Below are 19,391 nucleotides of genomic sequence, written 5' to 3' on the forward strand. Positions count from 1 at the left end.
ATTAATTGTCAGATTTCAGAATTAATAAACTTCAACTTCAATTAATTTCTTATTAAATATTTACATAATACATTTCCAAATACTTATTTTGTTAACACACATACTTTTCAAGAGGAATCTTGATTTTGGTTGTAACTTGATTAGAAGAATGAGTGTGATAATAACGAAATCACATCCAAAATGTAGATAAAATTTTACTAATCCTTAATGATAGTCTCATGAGTGTGATAATTGTTTGGTTTAAAAATGTTAAAACAGGCAAAGTTATTTAATAGAAATAAAAACCTTTTCAGTGTGATGACTGATACTGTAGCACAGTGAAAATCTTACTTTTCCCCTCTAACTTAAAATAAAAATATTCTTCATATCAAATAATTCAATCACTTACATAACTCTTCCTGTACTTCTTCTTCGAACCTGGATGCCAAAAGGATTTTCTCTGATTTCAACATCATAAAGCCTATTTTCATAGGTACTTGTTGGCACGTCTGGAATGTTTAAAGGTATTGGAACTTCATATCTCTTTGTTTGGGGATCATAAATCTATTGCAGAGAAACAATGAAAATAAATGTTTCACTCTTATTGTTAAAACATCATGTAAATAACAAATAATTCAAATAATTCCTCAAACAAGAACATTAGAATTCTTGTTTAATAATTCTTAATTCTGTATCTATGGCCCATTATCTATACAGGAAACCTCATTCACATGTATTGAGATCAAATTATGAACTGCATTTTATCATTTGTTTAATATTTTATAATTCATTTTGCCATACAATGAGAAATCTTCAAAAAATGAGAGCTAAATATTCTCCTTTGTGGATATACAGAATTATTTACCACTTCATGGTTAGACTCAGAAGTTGTTTCAGTATTTCTGGTCACATGTATGATCCTACAATGAATATTAATGATTATTTATGTTTATTCATGTCTTTATTTCCCCAGTACATTTCTGAGAAGTGATAGTATTAGGCTAGTATTAGTGTGCTAAAATTTGTAGGGTCTTTAATATCTATTTTCCAGACATAGTATACTAATTAATATTCTTACCAAAATGTGTACTCTAATACTATTTCCTATTAAACTAAAAGCATTTTTTAAATTGTCATGTATTTCTTTGCTGATGAGAATCAACCTTTTTCTACATGATATTCAACATTTAGGTTTCCCATTTTTTAAACTCTCCTTTTGTTCCTTTTATTTTCCACTAATATAAGCATTTTAATATTTTTATCTCTAAATTTAATTTCTTCTATTAAATGTCTGCTTAGGAGGTCTTAACCTTTTTTTTTTTTTGGTTACATGAGTTGTAATTGCTTGGTTTCTGTCATGTATGTGGCAAATACTTATCCATTTTTTGTTTGCCTTCTAATTGTTTATAGTGTTTGTTGATGTTGAAATATATTTAATCGTTATGTGAGAAAATATAGATTTTTATCTGTGGAATTTATATTTTTGTATCCGTGGTTTGAAAGGTTTTCACTAGGCAGATGCAAGATATAAATGTAGCTATTTTTTTTTCTGAGCTTATGTTTGGTTGATTTTGTATATACACAAGCACATCTTTTATACACACACACATATATCTTTTATGCTATCTTCTTTCAATAAACTTTCAGGTAATTCTGGCTGTAGTTCAGTACTGTTTAAATTCTGTAAATTTTATGTCTTCTTTTTCTGCATTTTAACTATTGCCATTATCATAGGTTTGTTTTTCCAGATGAACTTAAAGAAAATGAGTAAACTTAAAAAAAACAGGATTGGGATTTTTAAAATGTGCTTGTTTTCATAAGGTTATTTAAAATCTATCAACACTTTTTTGGGGAGTGCCTAGATGGTACAATCAGTTGGGCATTGAACTCTTGTTTTTGACCCAGGTTGATGGTGATCTCAGGGCCTTCAGATCAGCCCTGAATACTGCTCCTTGCTCAGCAGGGAGTCTGCTTGAGACTTTCCCTCTTCCCCCCCACTCCATCTTGTTGGAGCAAAAGTATGCAGGTGTATGCTTTCTCTCTTAGATAAATAAATAAATCTTTTTAAAAATCTATCAACACCTTCTAAGTCTTTTTCTTATAAACAATTTACTCCTATGATTTTTGATATTTTTTGTTGCTAATTTGATTGTTTTTCTCATTTGATTTTACTAATAGGACTTGCCTCCATTTCAATTTCTAAACAGTGAATGATAGCATACAGCAAAACATTTTTTTGGAGATACTTTACATCTAGTCATTTTGCTGATCTTCGTATCATTTTTAATAGTTTTCTTAATGGACTCCCTTGGAGCTCTTAAGTAAAAATAATGAGAATAAACTGATTGTTGCCAGACAAGAGGAGTGGAGGCTTCCACAAAGTGGGTGAAAGGGCTTGGGAGATGCAGACTTCCAATTGTGGAATGAATACATTAGGGAGATGAAAGGTACAGTTTAGGGAATGTACTGTAATAAGGTTATATGGTGACAGATGGTAGCTACACTTCTGTTGAACATAGCATAATGCATAGATTTGTGAAATCACTACTTTGTACACCTCAAACCAATTCAACATTTTGTGCCAACTATACTTCAATTTAAGAAAATAATCAGTAAATGTACTATTTAATGAAAAAAAAATTTTAGATCTGCTGCATTGGTCTGAAAATTCAGGTCACTATTTAAAAATAATGGAAATAGTATCCTGTTTTGTTAATTTTTTTGTTTTGTTTACTTTAATGGTACTATAAATATAGTCCGATTCTAAGTAATTTATGTATTAAGAAGAATTCAATAGTTTTTTAAATCACCAGTACATGTTTAATTATTCACAAAGTTGCAAAAATAAGAAGCCTTATTTACTGAGCACCTAGCTATGAGTTGCATAGGAAAAAGGCTTTATTTTTGTAAAATCAAAATGTCTCCAACTAAATTTATAATCCTTAATATTACACTAAAATCGAAATATCTAAGCTATTCAGAATCTCATCTTGGGAGATAAGTCATGGATTGGGAGAGTTTATATTAAACATACCTTAAACTGCAGCATATCATTTTTGTGATATTTCACTTCCACACGAAGAGTTGAGATGGGTTCAGAAGGTAGCTTTATTCGAGCACTTGTAGGATTAAGTTGCAGGTCAGTTGTTATACCCATTGATGAATACTGAGTTGAACGGACTAAATATGGGTTGGATTGTCTAGGAAAGTAACACTCTGGTGCTTTGGAGCTAAAAGACTAAAAACATGATACACGTTTGTTACCAGAAATTGTAAGCATCGTTACATTGATCTCTTCAAAACAGGTAGACATGTTTAATCACATGTATAATTTATAAATTTTGTTATTTAATACTAAAATAAAATTATAATCACTACACAAAATACCTATTATGCAACCCAAAACACCATATACTAAAACGTTATATATAATTTTATATTTTGACTCTAAAGACAGACCAATAGAGGAAGAGAATCAAATGTCATAGCTTTTCAACAGAAAATAGAATGATTCTGTTGTCTTTGCAAAAATTAAGTATGTTACACATAAATTTTGATTTCATGCTTGTTCTATTCATATTGACTATTGACTTTGATGTGTAAAATGGCTCTACAACAGCCCTCAAAGGGCCTGTACTTAAAGTTCTTTTCTTTTACTTATAATGAAACTATATCATTCCTTATTTCATGACTGGTCCTTATACTGGTCAATAATATCCTGACCAGTATTTGAATAGGAACTGTGGCCAAAGATCAAAGTTAATTGGTTTAAAAAAAAATGTAATTGGTTTATATAAGGGTGGAAGCGAAGACCTAAGAAAAAGAATGATAAATAGTGGTACTGAGGGCTAGTTGCCTTATAATAGCCCATTCTCCCATCTTTCTTATTTATTAAACTGGGAGAAGCAACATGCCCATCTACATGTCCCAGCCACTTCTGAGGAAGTTATATATGATCTCTAAAACCTCTTTAAAAGAAAAGAGTATAAGCTGATTAAAATAGGATGCCCTTCTTCCTTCTACCTATGGGCTTGGAATGCCTACATAATGACAGAAGACATAATACAACCTTGAGGATAAAAAGAAATAGATTATCATAAGAAATTGATGACATTGAGAGGCCAGTATATTAGGTGTGGGACTCTCTTTTTTTTGCAAGAGAAAAATAAATCGTGTCTTGTTTAACCAAATCATCATTCTGTTGAATGAATGACCAAAATAACTGGCTAGAAATTATCCCTTAGTAGAACTTATAATAGTGCATCAATTTCAGAAGTTTTAATAACTTTAGACAACGCTTTTGAAAAACTGTCTCCTAGTGGTATAATACCTTAGTTAATTAAGCTAGTCGGCTATAGACAACATCTAACGAGTCCAACAAATAGAGGACTACTTTACTAAGTAAAATGGGCACACTTTATTAAGTAAAGTAAGGCACACTGTCCAAACTGCCTGGAAAGCAATTTACACATTCATTTAGCCTGACATTTACTAAGCTATGTCTTTGGAGAATTAATTAAGGTAAAAATAAATTATCCATCAAAGTCCTAATTTCAAATTTTTTTTAAAATTTTATTTATTTATGATAGTCACATAGAGAGAGAGAGAGAGAGGCAGAGACATAGGCAGAGGGAGAAGCAGGCTCCATGCACCAGGAGCCTGACGTGGGATTCGATCCGGGTCTCCAGGATCGCGCCCTGGGCCAAAGGCAGGCGCCAAACCGCTGCGCCACCCAGGGATCCCAAAGTCCTAATTTCAAATTCCCAATGTTTTTCTAGATGAATTTAGTTCATATGTTGTAGAATTAAAATTATAATACATAATCATTACGTTGAGATATTTATGTAAAAGCCATATTATGAATCATAATTAAAATTCTCAGTACCGTTTCCCATAAACAGCCACGTGCTTCACATTTTTCTTTAGTTGCAGTGTCTGCATCTGGGTAACAATTAAACTTTTCATTTTCTGAGAAATTTTGATTCCACTGAACAGTAAAGTTTCCTCCAAGGTTCAACTTGAGATTGTAAATTAGGAGACTCTGAAGACAAAGAAACATTAAAGAATATTTGTGAGCACTGGATTATTTAAAAATACTTAACACATAAAATGCAGCAACCACAGCAATTCTTCAAAACAAATCATTTGTACTTTTAATAGAATACTTAAAGAAGAGATGAGAAAGGGGAAAATATGTCATGCCACTAAAATGGCTAGAACCTCAAGACAAGAAAACTATGAGAAACTGTAGAATATTAATGAAAGACATTATTGCTAAATCCAGACATGAGTTCAGTTCTCAGTTCTGCCATTTAATGCTTATAAATCTTTGGGAAAATTGACTATCCTCTATTATCTTCAATTTCCTCCCCCTATAAAATGGGGATGATGGTTACTACTAAAGGGTGTTGCTATACAGAATGCATGATAAATGAAATTCATAGCACTTAACACAGTGTCTGGGGCAGATTAGGTGTGAAATAAATGTTAGTTCCCTCAAGGGTGGGAGAAGTTAACCACTTAAGTTGATATGGAAGACGCCAGAGTCAGAAAAGGGAAATATGTATTTCTTCAGTTCTGCCTCTAATTTCAGGAACAAGTTAGGAAAAGAACATGGCATGATGCAAAAAAGAAAAAAATAATTAGACAATGATTATATACATATATATATTCTAATACATAATTCTTTCTATTATTAGGATATTGAAAAGTTATGTTTGTTGTCTCTATACCCTGAGAATAATTTGGGCAAAATTTATCCCAGAGCTTCCATCTTCATAGCTTACTTTTTGATATCAACTTACTTTCATATATCTTTCTGTATAAGCATAAATACAAACACAGATATAAATTGAGATTGCAAAAATGAAATAAAATTATTTTTGTATTATACTCTCCTGATAATCTTTGTTAGAGTCGTAAAGTTTTTAGTAGGGCTATATTGTCTAATTTATAATAATTATTACAGTCCTAGGAATATATATATTATATATATAATATAATATATATTATAGTATTTTTGCTAAATAAAAATGATTAGCTAATACAAATTTTTATGAAAATTACCAGCTGAAAAACTTGGCCAGAGGACTTAGGAATTAGAAAAATATACTCTAGGAGAATATTGTCTCAAGTAAATCAGAATTTATGCTGACATTACCAGTAATTTAGGTTGTATATGAACCGTGGGGAAAAAATGTCAATAAAAATCACTTCAGGGGCACCTGGGTGGCTCACTGGATTAAGTTTCCACCTTCTGGGCAGCCCAGGTAGCTGAGCGGTTTAGCGCCGCCTTCAGCCCAGTTTAAATACAGTGATTTATTACCCAAAGCAAATTTATTATTTAAATGTTACATTTTATAGGTGAGGAAGCTGAGATAAGAGATTATTTTGATATGTTTTAATGCACAGATCGCAGGGCTGGAATTCAAGCCCTATCCTATAACTCTTTTCCTTCCCTAGTACTCATCTTCAGATTTTATTTTATTTTATTTTGTTTATTAAGATTTTTTTATTCATTTATTTTGATAGAGCACAAGTAGGTAGAGCAGCAGGGAGATGGAGAGGTAGAAGCAGGATCTCCTTTGAGTAGAGAGCTCGATGTGGGGCTCAATCTCAGAACCCTGGGTTCAGGACCTGAGCCAAGGAAGACGCTTAACCAACTCAGCCAACCAGGTACCCCTTGAGATTTTATTTTTAAGGAATCTCTATACTCGACATGGAGTTTGAACTCACAACCCTGAGACCAAGAGTCCTATGTGCTCTACTGAGTGAGCTGGCCAGGTGCCTCTCTAGTACATATCTTAAAAGAGACAAAAATTACAATTGCACTAGAAGAGAAGAATGTAAACAAAAATTCAAACAAAAAAATACAAGATATATCAAGGACACTGAGAGTTCTTGAAAGGAGAAGACAGCATAAGGAATGACTGAAGAAAGGGATTATATCAATATCTTAAAGAGTACTAAATGAGAAGCTAAAGCATTTAGAACCTTTACTGTATGCAACTTCTTCAGAGTAAGAAAATGGTATGATAAAATATTAAGAAGGAATATATAAGAGATATCAAAGATAAAATGAAATATGGAGAAGCAGTAAGGAGTCCTTTTCATGTTGATATCTGAAATTGGAATGACCTAAAATGGAATATTGGTAGCAAAAGGGGGGAGAAAAGGAATGTCATGAAGAAAAAAAGTCACAAAACCAAGAGACTGAATGGTTACGCAATGTTAAATGTGAGAATATATGACAGCCAAAATATTTTAAAATTTTTAATTTACCTGGTTGGAAGCAGTATAAGTAAAATTGTAGTGATTCTTCATTGGCTGATTATTTTCCACCACTGTAACTTGTGTAACAGAATCTATCAACCCAAGGATTTTTATAGTCTCAAATGCTAAAGTGGTTCCTTCCTGGTATGATGAATGTGTGCATATAATATCTAATTTGTTCTGTAAAGAAATACATAACAGTATATATTAAGTAGAAAGTCATTGGATGCAAACTTGAAAAAACAATACAGGTATGAAACAGAAAAAGAACCAATCATCTATCCTTACATTCCCACCAGCTCTCCACTTCCAAATAGCCTATACTATAAAATTTATTTTCAGAGATAACTTGAATTATTCATGATACAACTCATATATATCTCTTCTCATTCTAGCCTTTGTTGATGAAGGATAACAGCTTTCGAATAAAGAATATATGAAGAAATCCAACATCTACGAAAACTATTGCTATCATTTATTATAATTTAGCCTTGTGTGTAGATGTTTCATCCTCTCTCATAATTAATAACAATTATTACTGTGACTGATATAGTAAACCATTTTCAAGTATGTTGACACTTTTTTCCTACATATCATTTGAAATAGACACAGCACTTTAAGATGTTTGGAGATTTTTGTGCATCAATCTCATAATTACAAACTTATGTATTATGTTTAAATATAAACATTTAAGGTAACAATGTATTTATAATTTAACAACTTAAATTTAAAAATTTAACAATTTATTTCATTCCTTTCCATTGAAATCGGAAGGTACATGTAAACATCTTAACAAATAGAATTCCATGATAAAAGCATAACTCTGCATTAGGAAGATAGATGTTTGGCTGTGTGTCCAAGAAGAATACTTACATTGGAAACTGAAAAAGTATATAAAATGTAATTGCCATTTTGTACAGTATCTGAAATGGGAAAAAAAAAACGGCATTATTAAATCAAAATGTAATTCTTCACTCTATTAGTTAAATCCTCTATTTTTATAGTTATACAACAAAAACATTTAAGATATTTGAAAAAAAAGATACTGTTTAGGGGTGACTGGGTGGCTCAGTTGGTTGAGCATCCTGACTCTTGATTTAGGATCAGGTCATGGTCTCAGGGCCTGAGATTGAGCCTCAGGTCAGACTCTGTGGTCCATGGGCGGTCCACTTCCCCTTCTCCCTCTCCTTCTGCCTCTCTCCCCACTTGCACGCATGCGCTGGTGCCCACATCCACACCCTCTCAAGTAAATAAATAAATAAATAAATAAATAAATAAATAAATAAATCTTTTAAATTATAAAGAAAGATAGTTTTATTAATGAAGCAAATCAAAAAATTATCTTTTCAAATTAAATTTTTAATCTCTTGTATACAAAACAATCTTGGCAGTGTATTATCTCAGTAAGTAAAGGTAATGAATACATATGTGCCTACTTGAATTTTTTCAAAGATGGCTAAAATATTTCTGGAAGTTAAGAGAAAAGAAACTTATAGTAAAATATAGTCATTATAAATTAATTATTTTGAATATTTTATCTCTTTCTAGTAAACCATATAATATTCAATTATCTTTGGAAAATATGGGACACTACGATTTCATTTTGCATATTTTAATTTTTTTTTTTCAGGAGCAGCCCTGGTGGCTCAGCGGTTTGGCGCCGCCTTCAGCCCAGGGCCTGATCCTGGAGACCCAGGAGCAAGTCCCACGTGGGCTCCCTACATGGAGCCTGCTTCTCCCTCTGCCTGTGTCTCTGCCTCTGTGTGTGTGTCTCCCATGAATAAATAAATACAATCTTTAATTTTTTTTCATTGTTTGAGGCAATAAAGTGAATCTGTAGATATAGACTGAAATAAAATTTAATGAGGAAAATGGAAGAAGACAATTATTTGCCACACTATCTATGTAATAGAATTTTTTAACATGTTTCTTTAACAGAGAAACTGAAGATTATCGCTAAAATAATTAGAAAGTGAAAAAGTAAAAGGAATCTGAGAATTTATATATATTTCCAACATTAATTTATCTAAAATTTTAATCCTAGTTAATGAAATCAAAATCAAAATCTGAAAAAAAAATCAAAATCAGAACTGAAGTCATTTTATTGTTATGTTTATTTACAATTTGATTATTTAGAAAACTCTGATTTTAACTTTTCACAGCACATAACTATGTAGATACCATATTAGATGATTAATTGAATCCTATCCATCTTTTTAACCATTTTCCTATATGAAAGTAAATAATCAATGTATATTTTTATATAGAAAGAAATATATTGAGTATATTTATATAATTTGAGAAAAAAAGAGTAACCTTAAAATCAAGACCCACATGCTACCAATACAGGATTATCTCAGCAATAAAATAATTTAATTCAGCAGGAATCCAATCTTAAGAAACTTCTATGTAGTAAGTGTTTGGAACCTATTTTCATAGGAGAGCTCACCCTACAGTGCTTAAGCTGTAAGGCATTTGAAATAGAGCTAGAAGGCTGTTGTGCTGGAGTAGAATGAGAACTAGAGAGCAGTAGGGGATATGTGTGTGTGTATGTGTGTGTGCATACGTGCAAAAACAGCAAGCTGGTGAGTGGTCTAGGTCGGTAAAGAGTATGGCTTCTAACTGAATAAAATGGAGAATCATAGGGGGTTTTGAGTGGAGGTGTGATGATTTGAGTCATCTTTTAAAATGAGTACTCCACCTGCTGGATTATAAATTTACATTATAAATGTAAATGGGATTTGACAAGAACTATAGACAGACCAGTTAGGAAGATATTATAGGAATTAAAATGGAAGATAGTAGTGATAGTGATGGAACTGATGAGAGAACCCAGGTCATAGGTTGACCAAGAGATATTTCTAGGTTGTGAGAGAATAGTCAACTAAAGTTTTTAGCATCTTGTAGAATTGGAATCATCAACTGACAAGAGAAGACCAAAGGTGAAGCAGATATATTGTGGTAATCTATATTTTCATAGATAAGCCTTAAAAAAAACATGAACTTTTTCATAGATTCCATATTTTCAAATTATAAGACAGCACACAAATACATAGACTATTTCTTGAAGTTAAGCTAGAGAAGTTTGGATGTTTCACACACATATAGAGACATATGGGATGTTCTTTTTTTTTTTTTTAAGACTTTATTTATTTGAGAGAGAGAGATAGAAAGAGAAAAACAGCAGGAGGAAGGATCAGAGGGCGAGAGAGGAGACTCTGCATTGTGCGGGGAGGCTTGAGGTAGGGATGAATTCCAGAACCCTGAGATCATGACCTAAGCTGAAATCAAATGCTTAACAGACTGAGCCACACTCAAGTGTCCTTGGGATATTCTTTAATACATCTGGGAAGTACTGAGCTAAAACAGTAGCCAAACCATAATTTTTTGTACACACATATACAACATACCTTAGTCTTCTATTAAAAGAAATAGGATAAAAAAACCCACAAATTTATGAGGGTAATTGTAATTGACCAAATCTAAACAGATAAATTTACTATAGAATAATTATATATTAGCAAAAAAAAAGGCTCATTTTTTATTCACTTGGGTACTGCCTTCTCAAGTTTGGAGCTCATGAAATAAAATTAAAGATATTTATTAATTAAATTGTGAAACATTTATATGATAATATTCTTACCTCAAACAATTTAACATTAATTAAACAAAATTTTAAATGTGAAGGCATCTTTTACAGTACTAAAATTTTAGTTTTTAACCACTACAATAATTTAAGAGAATTGAAAACATGATGAAAAATTTATGTCTGAATTTATTAACTCATCTAACTAGAAGTTATAATCTAATAAAGATATCTATACTTGTCAAAGACTTTTACGATGAACCAATAGACAAAAATATTATAATTCAATATCTATAATTTAAAGAACAATGTTAAATTTCATAAAGCAACCTAATCCCCTAAGATAAATAAAACCAATAATTAAAAAATAAAACGTGATATTTTTAAATAGATGTGATGTTATATCAATAAAAGTCAATTCTCCCATCATAAGAATGAACATGTAAAAGCATATCACATTGAGACTTACTCTTAGTTTCTCCATCATCCCAGAAAAAGTCCCCTTTTGCTATGTTATTGTCATCCAATGCAACTATAAGTCCTAGAGGGTTCTTTCGGCTGTGAAGTAAGTTTGTATATAAGATTCAAAATATATTTATACTAGTGAAATATCAAATAAATAAGTTCATTTCAACCTAATGGATACATAGGAGTTCTGCATTCATATGATAACATAGTTATCAATGAAATTCATGTCTGTTTCTTAATTTTTTCATAAGAGAAATAATTTACATATTTATAAAATATATAAAATAAATGAAAGAAATATATATAACAAATGTAATATGGAATTTCATGGTAGCTAAGATACCAACAAAATTGAAACAGCATAACAATACTTCAAAGAAGAAAAATTAAATATACCTTATGAATGCAAAATACATTCAACATATACTTGCACATCTCAATTAACTCTACCATGCGATTTATCAAGGCTACGTCTTACATACATAATAAAGAAAAGTACAATATGAAAAAAATTTAATCCTTAGTGGAATATCTAATAATCTTACAAATGAGGCTAATTCTATCATGAGAAATGAGATATGATGAATACAATTTTTTTCTCTATTACTATAGGTTTTTAAATCTAAAATAGTATCCCTGAGGCTATACAGTTCAGGCAAGCTGCTCTATACAGAACTATATTCCATCCTGCATGCTCACCAAAGTGTATGTCTCTCTTGTTCAATACAGCTCTAGAGTAAAACTAATTTTTTGGAGAAGACACTCATGGAACAGTTTCAGTCTGAAAGTAAGCAATTCTAGAATGTCAAAATAATTAATTACTAGCACACATTCATTCACTTACGTATTTGTTCCTTCAACAAATATTTAGCAAAACTAGAGAATATATTATGGACTGGATATTTATTATTGGTTTGGGGACTAAAGCAGGGAAAGTCAAGTCCCTGCCTTAATGGAATTTATAGTCAAAGGGAGTGGACATGCTACATACAAGATAAAGTAAATAAAAAATTCTAGATATTCTTAATATTATGAAGAAAACACAGCAGGAGAAGTAATAGACAGTGACTATCCCTTGGGGGGCTGCAGAATATGGAGAAATATGTGTATTTAATATAACTCCTCCTGTGCCCTTGTACCCAGAATGAATGGTGCAAGCTAGAACACTAGAATTTTCAAGATTCTTCTTTTATTCTAAATGTTTCTGGATTTTATTCTTACTGAACTTAGTTTCTATCTAGTTCTTTCCCTAAACAGAATTATCCATCTCATTTATCATATTAAAAGTAAAACATTTTAGCAGAAAGAAAAACCATCGTGACACTTATGTATTGAAAATCTAAGTATGTAATGGACACTTTCAAACATTATATAACTTACTATAATTTTTCATAATTTTATCAAGAATAAGCAATTAATTTTAATTATACATATTCTATAGAGAATGCAAATACATTTTTGGCATAGGAAAAAATTTATAATCTAATTACATTCATTTTTTTAATCAAGAAATTTGTAACAATGTTATATAATTTGAATCTTCTTTTATAAATGACTATATTTAAGAATTCCCTCAAAAAAAATTCCCTCCATATATCAAATATCTTCTGGTGAAAATAACCAAACATTAATCTTTGACTCTTAATAAAATATGAAATATAAAAACTTGAATTATATTTCATATTTCAGTTAATGAAATTTCATTTTACCTTGCAGTTGTAGTTACAGCAGGTTGCTGAATGGGGATAATATAACCTCCTCTAAGATGTAATCCTATTTTGTCGCCCGGAAGATACATATTAACACGCTGTTTTTTCCATGGCCTTTTTGCACCCTAATATTTGGAAGTTAAAAATATTTTTTTATTAGTGAAGACTTTAATCCCATCTCACAAGAGTTCAATTTTACACATCTAAATAATTTTTACTGTGAGCAATTCATGTCATCTAAATGAATATTAACATGCTCTTTTCTAACCTTGGAAAAAACTTTTTTTCTTCAGTTTACTGAACAAAACAGGAGAAAAATAAGTTCACTTTTTCAAAAAGATTTTTAAAATTTAGAGAAGTCAATTTCTCCTCTACAATAATTAATGTTCTTAATTAGTCTTATTTTTATTCTTTGTTTTGGTTTAAAATTAAGCATATCTTTAAAAACCTTTTAAAAATCATTGTTTCTATAAAAATAGAGTCTGCTTAGCAAATATAAGTGATATGCAAAATAATACCTTTTAAAAGAAATACTTTTCAAGGAATTTTAGCAATTAAAAAAATATGTTGTATATGAAGCTACAATGTTGCCTTTTCAAGTTTGAGGTGAAAAACTTTCCCAAACTTTTGAATGTGCCATGTAAAAACAAATGCTTAGAATCACCTCAATACTAAATTATTGTCAATATGTAATGTAGGAAAAGCATTAAAATGTCACCACTCCTTCCTAAAATTACTTCTGACTTTTATTTCCACAATTTAAAAATGAATAACTTTTACTCTAAAGAATATAACTTTGTATGAATCACAAGTAAGCAGACTTACTTGCTCATATGCAATAAACATATATACTTTCACAAATTTTGCACATTATTCAAATTTGGAATTATTCTTTTTTATAATAATAACACAAATGCCGAAAGTAGATATGCTGTGTGTTGGGAATTAGGTTTCCACGTACAGATGTTTGACCGTATAATACTTGTGAGTCAATTATTATATTAAGGTTACTTACAGTTTCATAATCATACCAAGTAGCATTAGGGATGTATGCACTCACTGTATCTGTTCCCTAAAATAAAGCAGGATAATTTATATGTTTTCACTTGTTTACTTTAATATTTATCAGAAGAGTATCAGATCAAATAGAGTTGGGTTTTAATATTCAAGCAAAAACTTTCTTTGTACTATCAAGTCCAATATTTCCCATAAATAAAAATCAAAAGACTATTTTACTAATTTTATATAATATAATAATATTAAACACACGAAAAGAAGAGTTGAAATTAATTTAAGTAGCAAATAAAAAATGCATTTCTATTGTCATAATCTACATGGTAATTGCAAATGTGTATACATTCATTTCTGTATATTTCCATGTCCATATAGACTTCTAAACAATAGATAAAAGCCAAAAATCTCACTCCACTATATTTTCAATATTTCCACAAACTGAGTTGCCTTTCAAGTTCCCCTTTATTTACAATTTAGCAAAATTTCAACGTGTCTAGTTAAATGAGAGTTCATTGTTATTTTGTGAGATTTGACTTAATTCCATAAATAAAGCTTTCTTTTTTAGAAAAAATATTAATCTTACATAATTTCCTTCTCCCCAGTTACACATTATATATTTAAAAAGCATAAATTTACCTCACATTTTTATAATTTTTCAGAATTTCCTCTACATTTTAGAATTCAGCATTTATCATGTTGAAACAGTAATGTTACTGAACAATTATTCAAACAATTTAAAGCAATAAATTTATTAAAATTGTAAAATCTACCTCTTTTAAGACGGGAGTAATAAGTAACGCAGGGCCCCATAAGAACTGAGTGTCCTCAATCCAGCTTTCTCTGTCATCATAAAACCTAAGAATGGCAATTCACATTATGACAATGTTTACAATATAAAGGTAAAAAATAAATGTATCCAAATTCCTTGTTTAGTTTATCATTTCATTTTTTTCCTATGAATGATTATTAGCTTAAATTTTACTTGTTTGACATGTCATTTTGAATCTACGATTCTCAAGAAAGAAGAAAGGAAGGAAAGGAGAGAGGGAAGAAATGAGGGAAGGAGGAGGAAATTAGTTTATCTGGGCTCAAAATAATCTATCAGACACGATAAGGTTACTTGTTATTTGTAGTAAACAATTAGTGTGCTTAATTCTTTTTCTCCTCTAAGTACCAGAAATCTTTCATATTCTACTTTCTTCCCTTGAAATTTTTCATTATAAATTCCTGTTTTAACCTGGATTTGAAAGAGTCTTTAGTCATTTCTTGAGGAAAGGTCCTGCTTTGCTCAAGATATACAAAGACAGACACAGTTAATTGCTGGGCAACTATACTATACTCTTCATCTTTATGTAAATGATTTTGACAATATATACATAATGTATCTTCAATAACTGCACATTTAATCTTACTAGTATAATTTCTCTAGTATAGTCTATGTATTATTCTTTTATTTATTTTTTTAAAGATTTCATTTATTTATTTATTCATCAGAGACACAAAGAGAAACAGAGAGAGAGAGGCAGAGACATGGGCAGAGGGAGAAGCAGGCTCCATGTAGGGAAGCTTGACATGGGACTCGATCTTGGGTCTCTAGGATCACACCCTGGACTGAAGGCGGCACCAAACCGCTGAGCCACCCGGGCTGCTCTATTATTTTCCTTTTAAATTCTATTCAATTCCTACATTTCTATCTTAATCTTGTCTAATTCATTAAATTAATTATATTTATTTACTATCATTCTATAGTTCATCAAATGATTTATATGAATGTAAAAAAAGCAGAAATCTATTTGACATCTTGATTACTCTCTATTAATTTTTCCATATATGTCTTAATATAATTTGAAAGATACTAAAATTCTTGAATATGGTACTCACTCATGAAGAACAGGCCTTGCTACCGTTTCTCCAAACACATGGGCTTTGTAAAACAGAGTATAGAGGAAAGGTAATAAGGTATAGCGAATATTCAAATAGTGCCTTGATGAATTAACCAAAAGGGAATTCTGGCCAAAAAATGCTGGATCCTGATGCTATGGAATAAAAAGAGAAATTGACATTAAAAAGCTAAAATAATAAATGAAAATTAAAAGAGAAGCATTTAATCTATTTTGAACAACAAATTTTATACGTTTTAGCTTGTTTATAAAAATTTGAAATTGTTCCTCTTTCATCATCAACATATGTATTTTATGTTTTTCATTGGATATACATTTTAATCAAACTTTATTTTAAACTGAGATCTTTCATTTAAATACAGTTAGAGATGAAAATATATTTTAACAAAGGATTTGTCACCTGTATTATTTATAGGAGATTGAATTATTGCCTCTAATTTTCATGTTTCATGTTTCCTTGTACTCACAGCATTCGTTGTGTAGTCTGCAGTCCCTACCGCTAAAGGGGGCTTGTACTCCCCACCTCTTCACTTTGTCCTCAGCTCAGTGACAAACTGGTGTGCACACAGGACACATTCATATAAAGGTTTGAAACGTGCTTGCCTGAGGTCTTACTGCCTTGTGCCTTGTCATTGCCATTAGAAGAAAAAACCCAGATACTCTACTGGCCCAGACATACAGGGAACAGACTGCCTGGCCAGCACATAGGTTTATACCATGAAGGACAGCCTTCCTGCTGAGCCCAAGCTAGACTCTGCTGCAGCGACCTGAGCAAACCTGCTTAGCTCTCCTGCTATGAGCAGCGAAATTAACTGAGGGTACCAGCTACTGCCAACCTGGATTTACCCTAATGTTTACACTGAAGACATATTTCCCTTTTGGCTGCTCCCAGCTAATCAATAAGCATGGTGGGGGTACTGTTCAGGCCCATTCCTGGAAGATACAGGGCTTTCCCAATGGTCAATTTTGCCTTGAGGACTCACCACTGGACTGAGTGGAAACTTCCTTAGAATTAGGCTGCAGTATATGGCTCTCCCTAAAAACCCTTCATCCTTGCCTTCATCTTCACCAGATTCAGACCCCAATTGTGATGTAAATTTTTTCCTGCTCCCTGCCCTTTATCTTTCACAAGTGTTTCACCAATAAATCTAACACGTCTGTCTCGGCATCTGCTTGTTGGAGGCATAAATGAACATAGTGTAATGTAATTCGTATCAGCCTCTCCCATGAGCACAAATTTCTTGAAAGCACCATTTAGGCAGGTTAGGAAATGACTAATCTCCAATTTATACCTTTTACTTCTGTTCTGACATACTTCCTTTCTGGCAGAGTTCTGAGTGGTTGACCCTCTTCTCAAAGAGAATTAATGACTCTGTATGTAACCAGTGTGTGAGCAGTGAATAATTTCTCAACCAACATGCACTTAATTGACTTAATGGTTTCACCTAATTTCCCTCATTTCCTCTGAGAATTATGTCTTTGAGAGTCAGAGCATGCTGAATTCCGAGGGCGGATAGAAGAGCTCAGTATGTCCTTGTGTTTCCACTCCCAGCCAGTTCAGACGCTTGTGGTGATAGTTTTATTTTCCCCAACCTGTCATTCCAGTTTTACTTATTATGGAAAGACTCTGGACTCAAACTACTTTTCAAGTCTCTTAAATTTCTTGTGCTTCTTTAATAAAACAAAAAGTGGAAATCCTTAATATTACATTATATTTTTTATGGAAGAAAAGTTACCTGCAACTTACATTTTTAGAATTTAGACTCAAAAAGCTTGGGCATTAAGTATTAATTATTTTAAGTTTTTTTTTTTAATTATTTAAGTTAAAGCGATGTAACACACTTGTATATGCTTAAGGTTAAAATAAATATTTATGTTGTGACATCATTACATTTCTGATTTCCTTAATTGGACCGTTTTTTTAATATATAAAATATTTACATGCCTTGAGAAGAGGGCTTCTAACTCCTCTTTATGAATTATGCTGCAAATTTTCAGACTATATCTTCTATAGATATGAATTTAAATACATTGGTAAAACTAGAATTAGGTTTTGTTTCAAAACATGGAGAGCAAGAGGCATTTACCTCATATCCATCAGCATTATGGTTCCTGGAAAATGGATAAAATGCCCCAAGTTGCATCCACCTTCTGCAAAGCTCTTCTGTGGTGTTAACCACAAATCCACAGATGTCTGCTCCAACCTAAATAACAAATATATCTATTATTCATAGTGTAAAGAGTCTCAAATTTGCCTAGAGCGTCACATTTTATGCCTCAAATGATTAATTTACATTACTTAACAATCCTTTTGCTTTTTGTCTTTATATATTCTTCCTTAACATAGTTTTATATTTTCCAGTTTTGCTATGTACATACCTCTAATTGCATTATGTTACACTTTTTAAAATTGCTTCCTTATATATTGTAACTGTCATGTATTTACTTTCTCCTTTGATCTAATCATTGTTAACTCAATATATAATGTGGAATTATATTATTAAAATGTGTTGTTTCTTAATCCAAAACTCACTTGCCATGTTTTATTTTTTCGTTTATAATATATTACTGTAACAGTAAAATTGTAAACAATGTCACTTAGCCATATAAAATGTCATTTCTTTCCTTCAAGGTCTTCCAGAAAAAACTATTATCCTTAATTAACTAATTTTTTTTTAATTTCTTTATTTATTCATGAGAGACACAGAGAGAGAGAGAGGCAGAAACATAGGCAGAGGGAGAAGGAGGCTCCCCTCAGGGAGCCCGATGTGGGATCAGGACCTGAGCTGAAGGCAGATGATCAACCACTGAGCAACCTAGGCGTCCCTACTATCCTTAATTTAGTATGTTCACATTTATTTAAAATTTTGCAAGCATTTCTTTATTTTTCTAAATAGTATAGACATATCCATAAACATTATAGTATTGTTTCATATGTTTAACTTTATATAAATGGCATATTGCATGCATGACTCAGAATATCATTTTAGTTCTCAAAGCATTTTTGTGAGATTCATTTATGTTAAATGTGAACATTTAGCTCTTGTTTTCTATAATAATATATGAAAAATGCTCCTATAATATTTATATATAGTTTTCTTTGTGAATATTAAAAACTTACTCTTATTCTGTGGTATTATATATATTAATACTTTGAAGATTATTCTCCTGGCTTATTAGAAATGCACATTGTTTAATCAAAACTCATTGTAATCATTTGTAAGCACAGTGACAGTCTATGAAAATTTCCATTGTTCTGTTTCTTGTCAATTGCTGTTATTTATAGACTTTAATTTTTGCCACCTTATACTTCACCAAAGTTTTTACTTTCATTTCTCTGAATACTAGAGAAGTTGAGAACATTTTCATATTTTTACTGAGTCTACATGGTTTTCTTTTTCTACAGAATTACCCTTTCACATCCTTTCCTAATTTTTCTATTGTTTTTACCTTCTACAAATT

The 19,391-nt window shown here is 31.2% G+C and overlaps 1 protein-coding gene across 1 annotated transcript in view; it reads right to left on the reverse strand.

The window, feature by feature from the left end:
• SI (sucrase-isomaltase) overlaps positions 1–19,391 on the reverse strand; it is an 88,849-nt gene that overhangs the window by 41,849 nt on the left and 27,609 nt on the right. Inside the window, exons 17-27 of the mRNA XM_025425462.3 lie at positions 18,017–18,133; positions 15,910–16,064; positions 14,799–14,883; positions 14,030–14,086; positions 13,015–13,139; positions 11,307–11,395; positions 8,125–8,174; positions 7,261–7,431; positions 4,865–5,020; positions 3,014–3,217; positions 389–543 (exon numbers count right to left, since the gene is read on the reverse strand). Coding sequence (XP_025281247.3) covers positions 389–543; positions 3,014–3,217; positions 4,865–5,020; positions 7,261–7,431; positions 8,125–8,174; positions 11,307–11,395; positions 13,015–13,139; positions 14,030–14,086; positions 14,799–14,883; positions 15,910–16,064; positions 18,017–18,133 — 1,364 coding nt within the window. The remainder of the gene's footprint in view (positions 1–388; positions 544–3,013; positions 3,218–4,864; positions 5,021–7,260; positions 7,432–8,124; positions 8,175–11,306; positions 11,396–13,014; positions 13,140–14,029; positions 14,087–14,798; positions 14,884–15,909; positions 16,065–18,016; positions 18,134–19,391) is intronic.

This window comes from Canis lupus, chromosome 34, assembly GCF_003254725.2.
Source record: "Canis lupus dingo isolate Sandy chromosome 34, ASM325472v2, whole genome shotgun sequence".
Classification (NCBI taxonomy): Eukaryota; Metazoa; Chordata; class Mammalia; order Carnivora; family Canidae; genus Canis; species Canis lupus.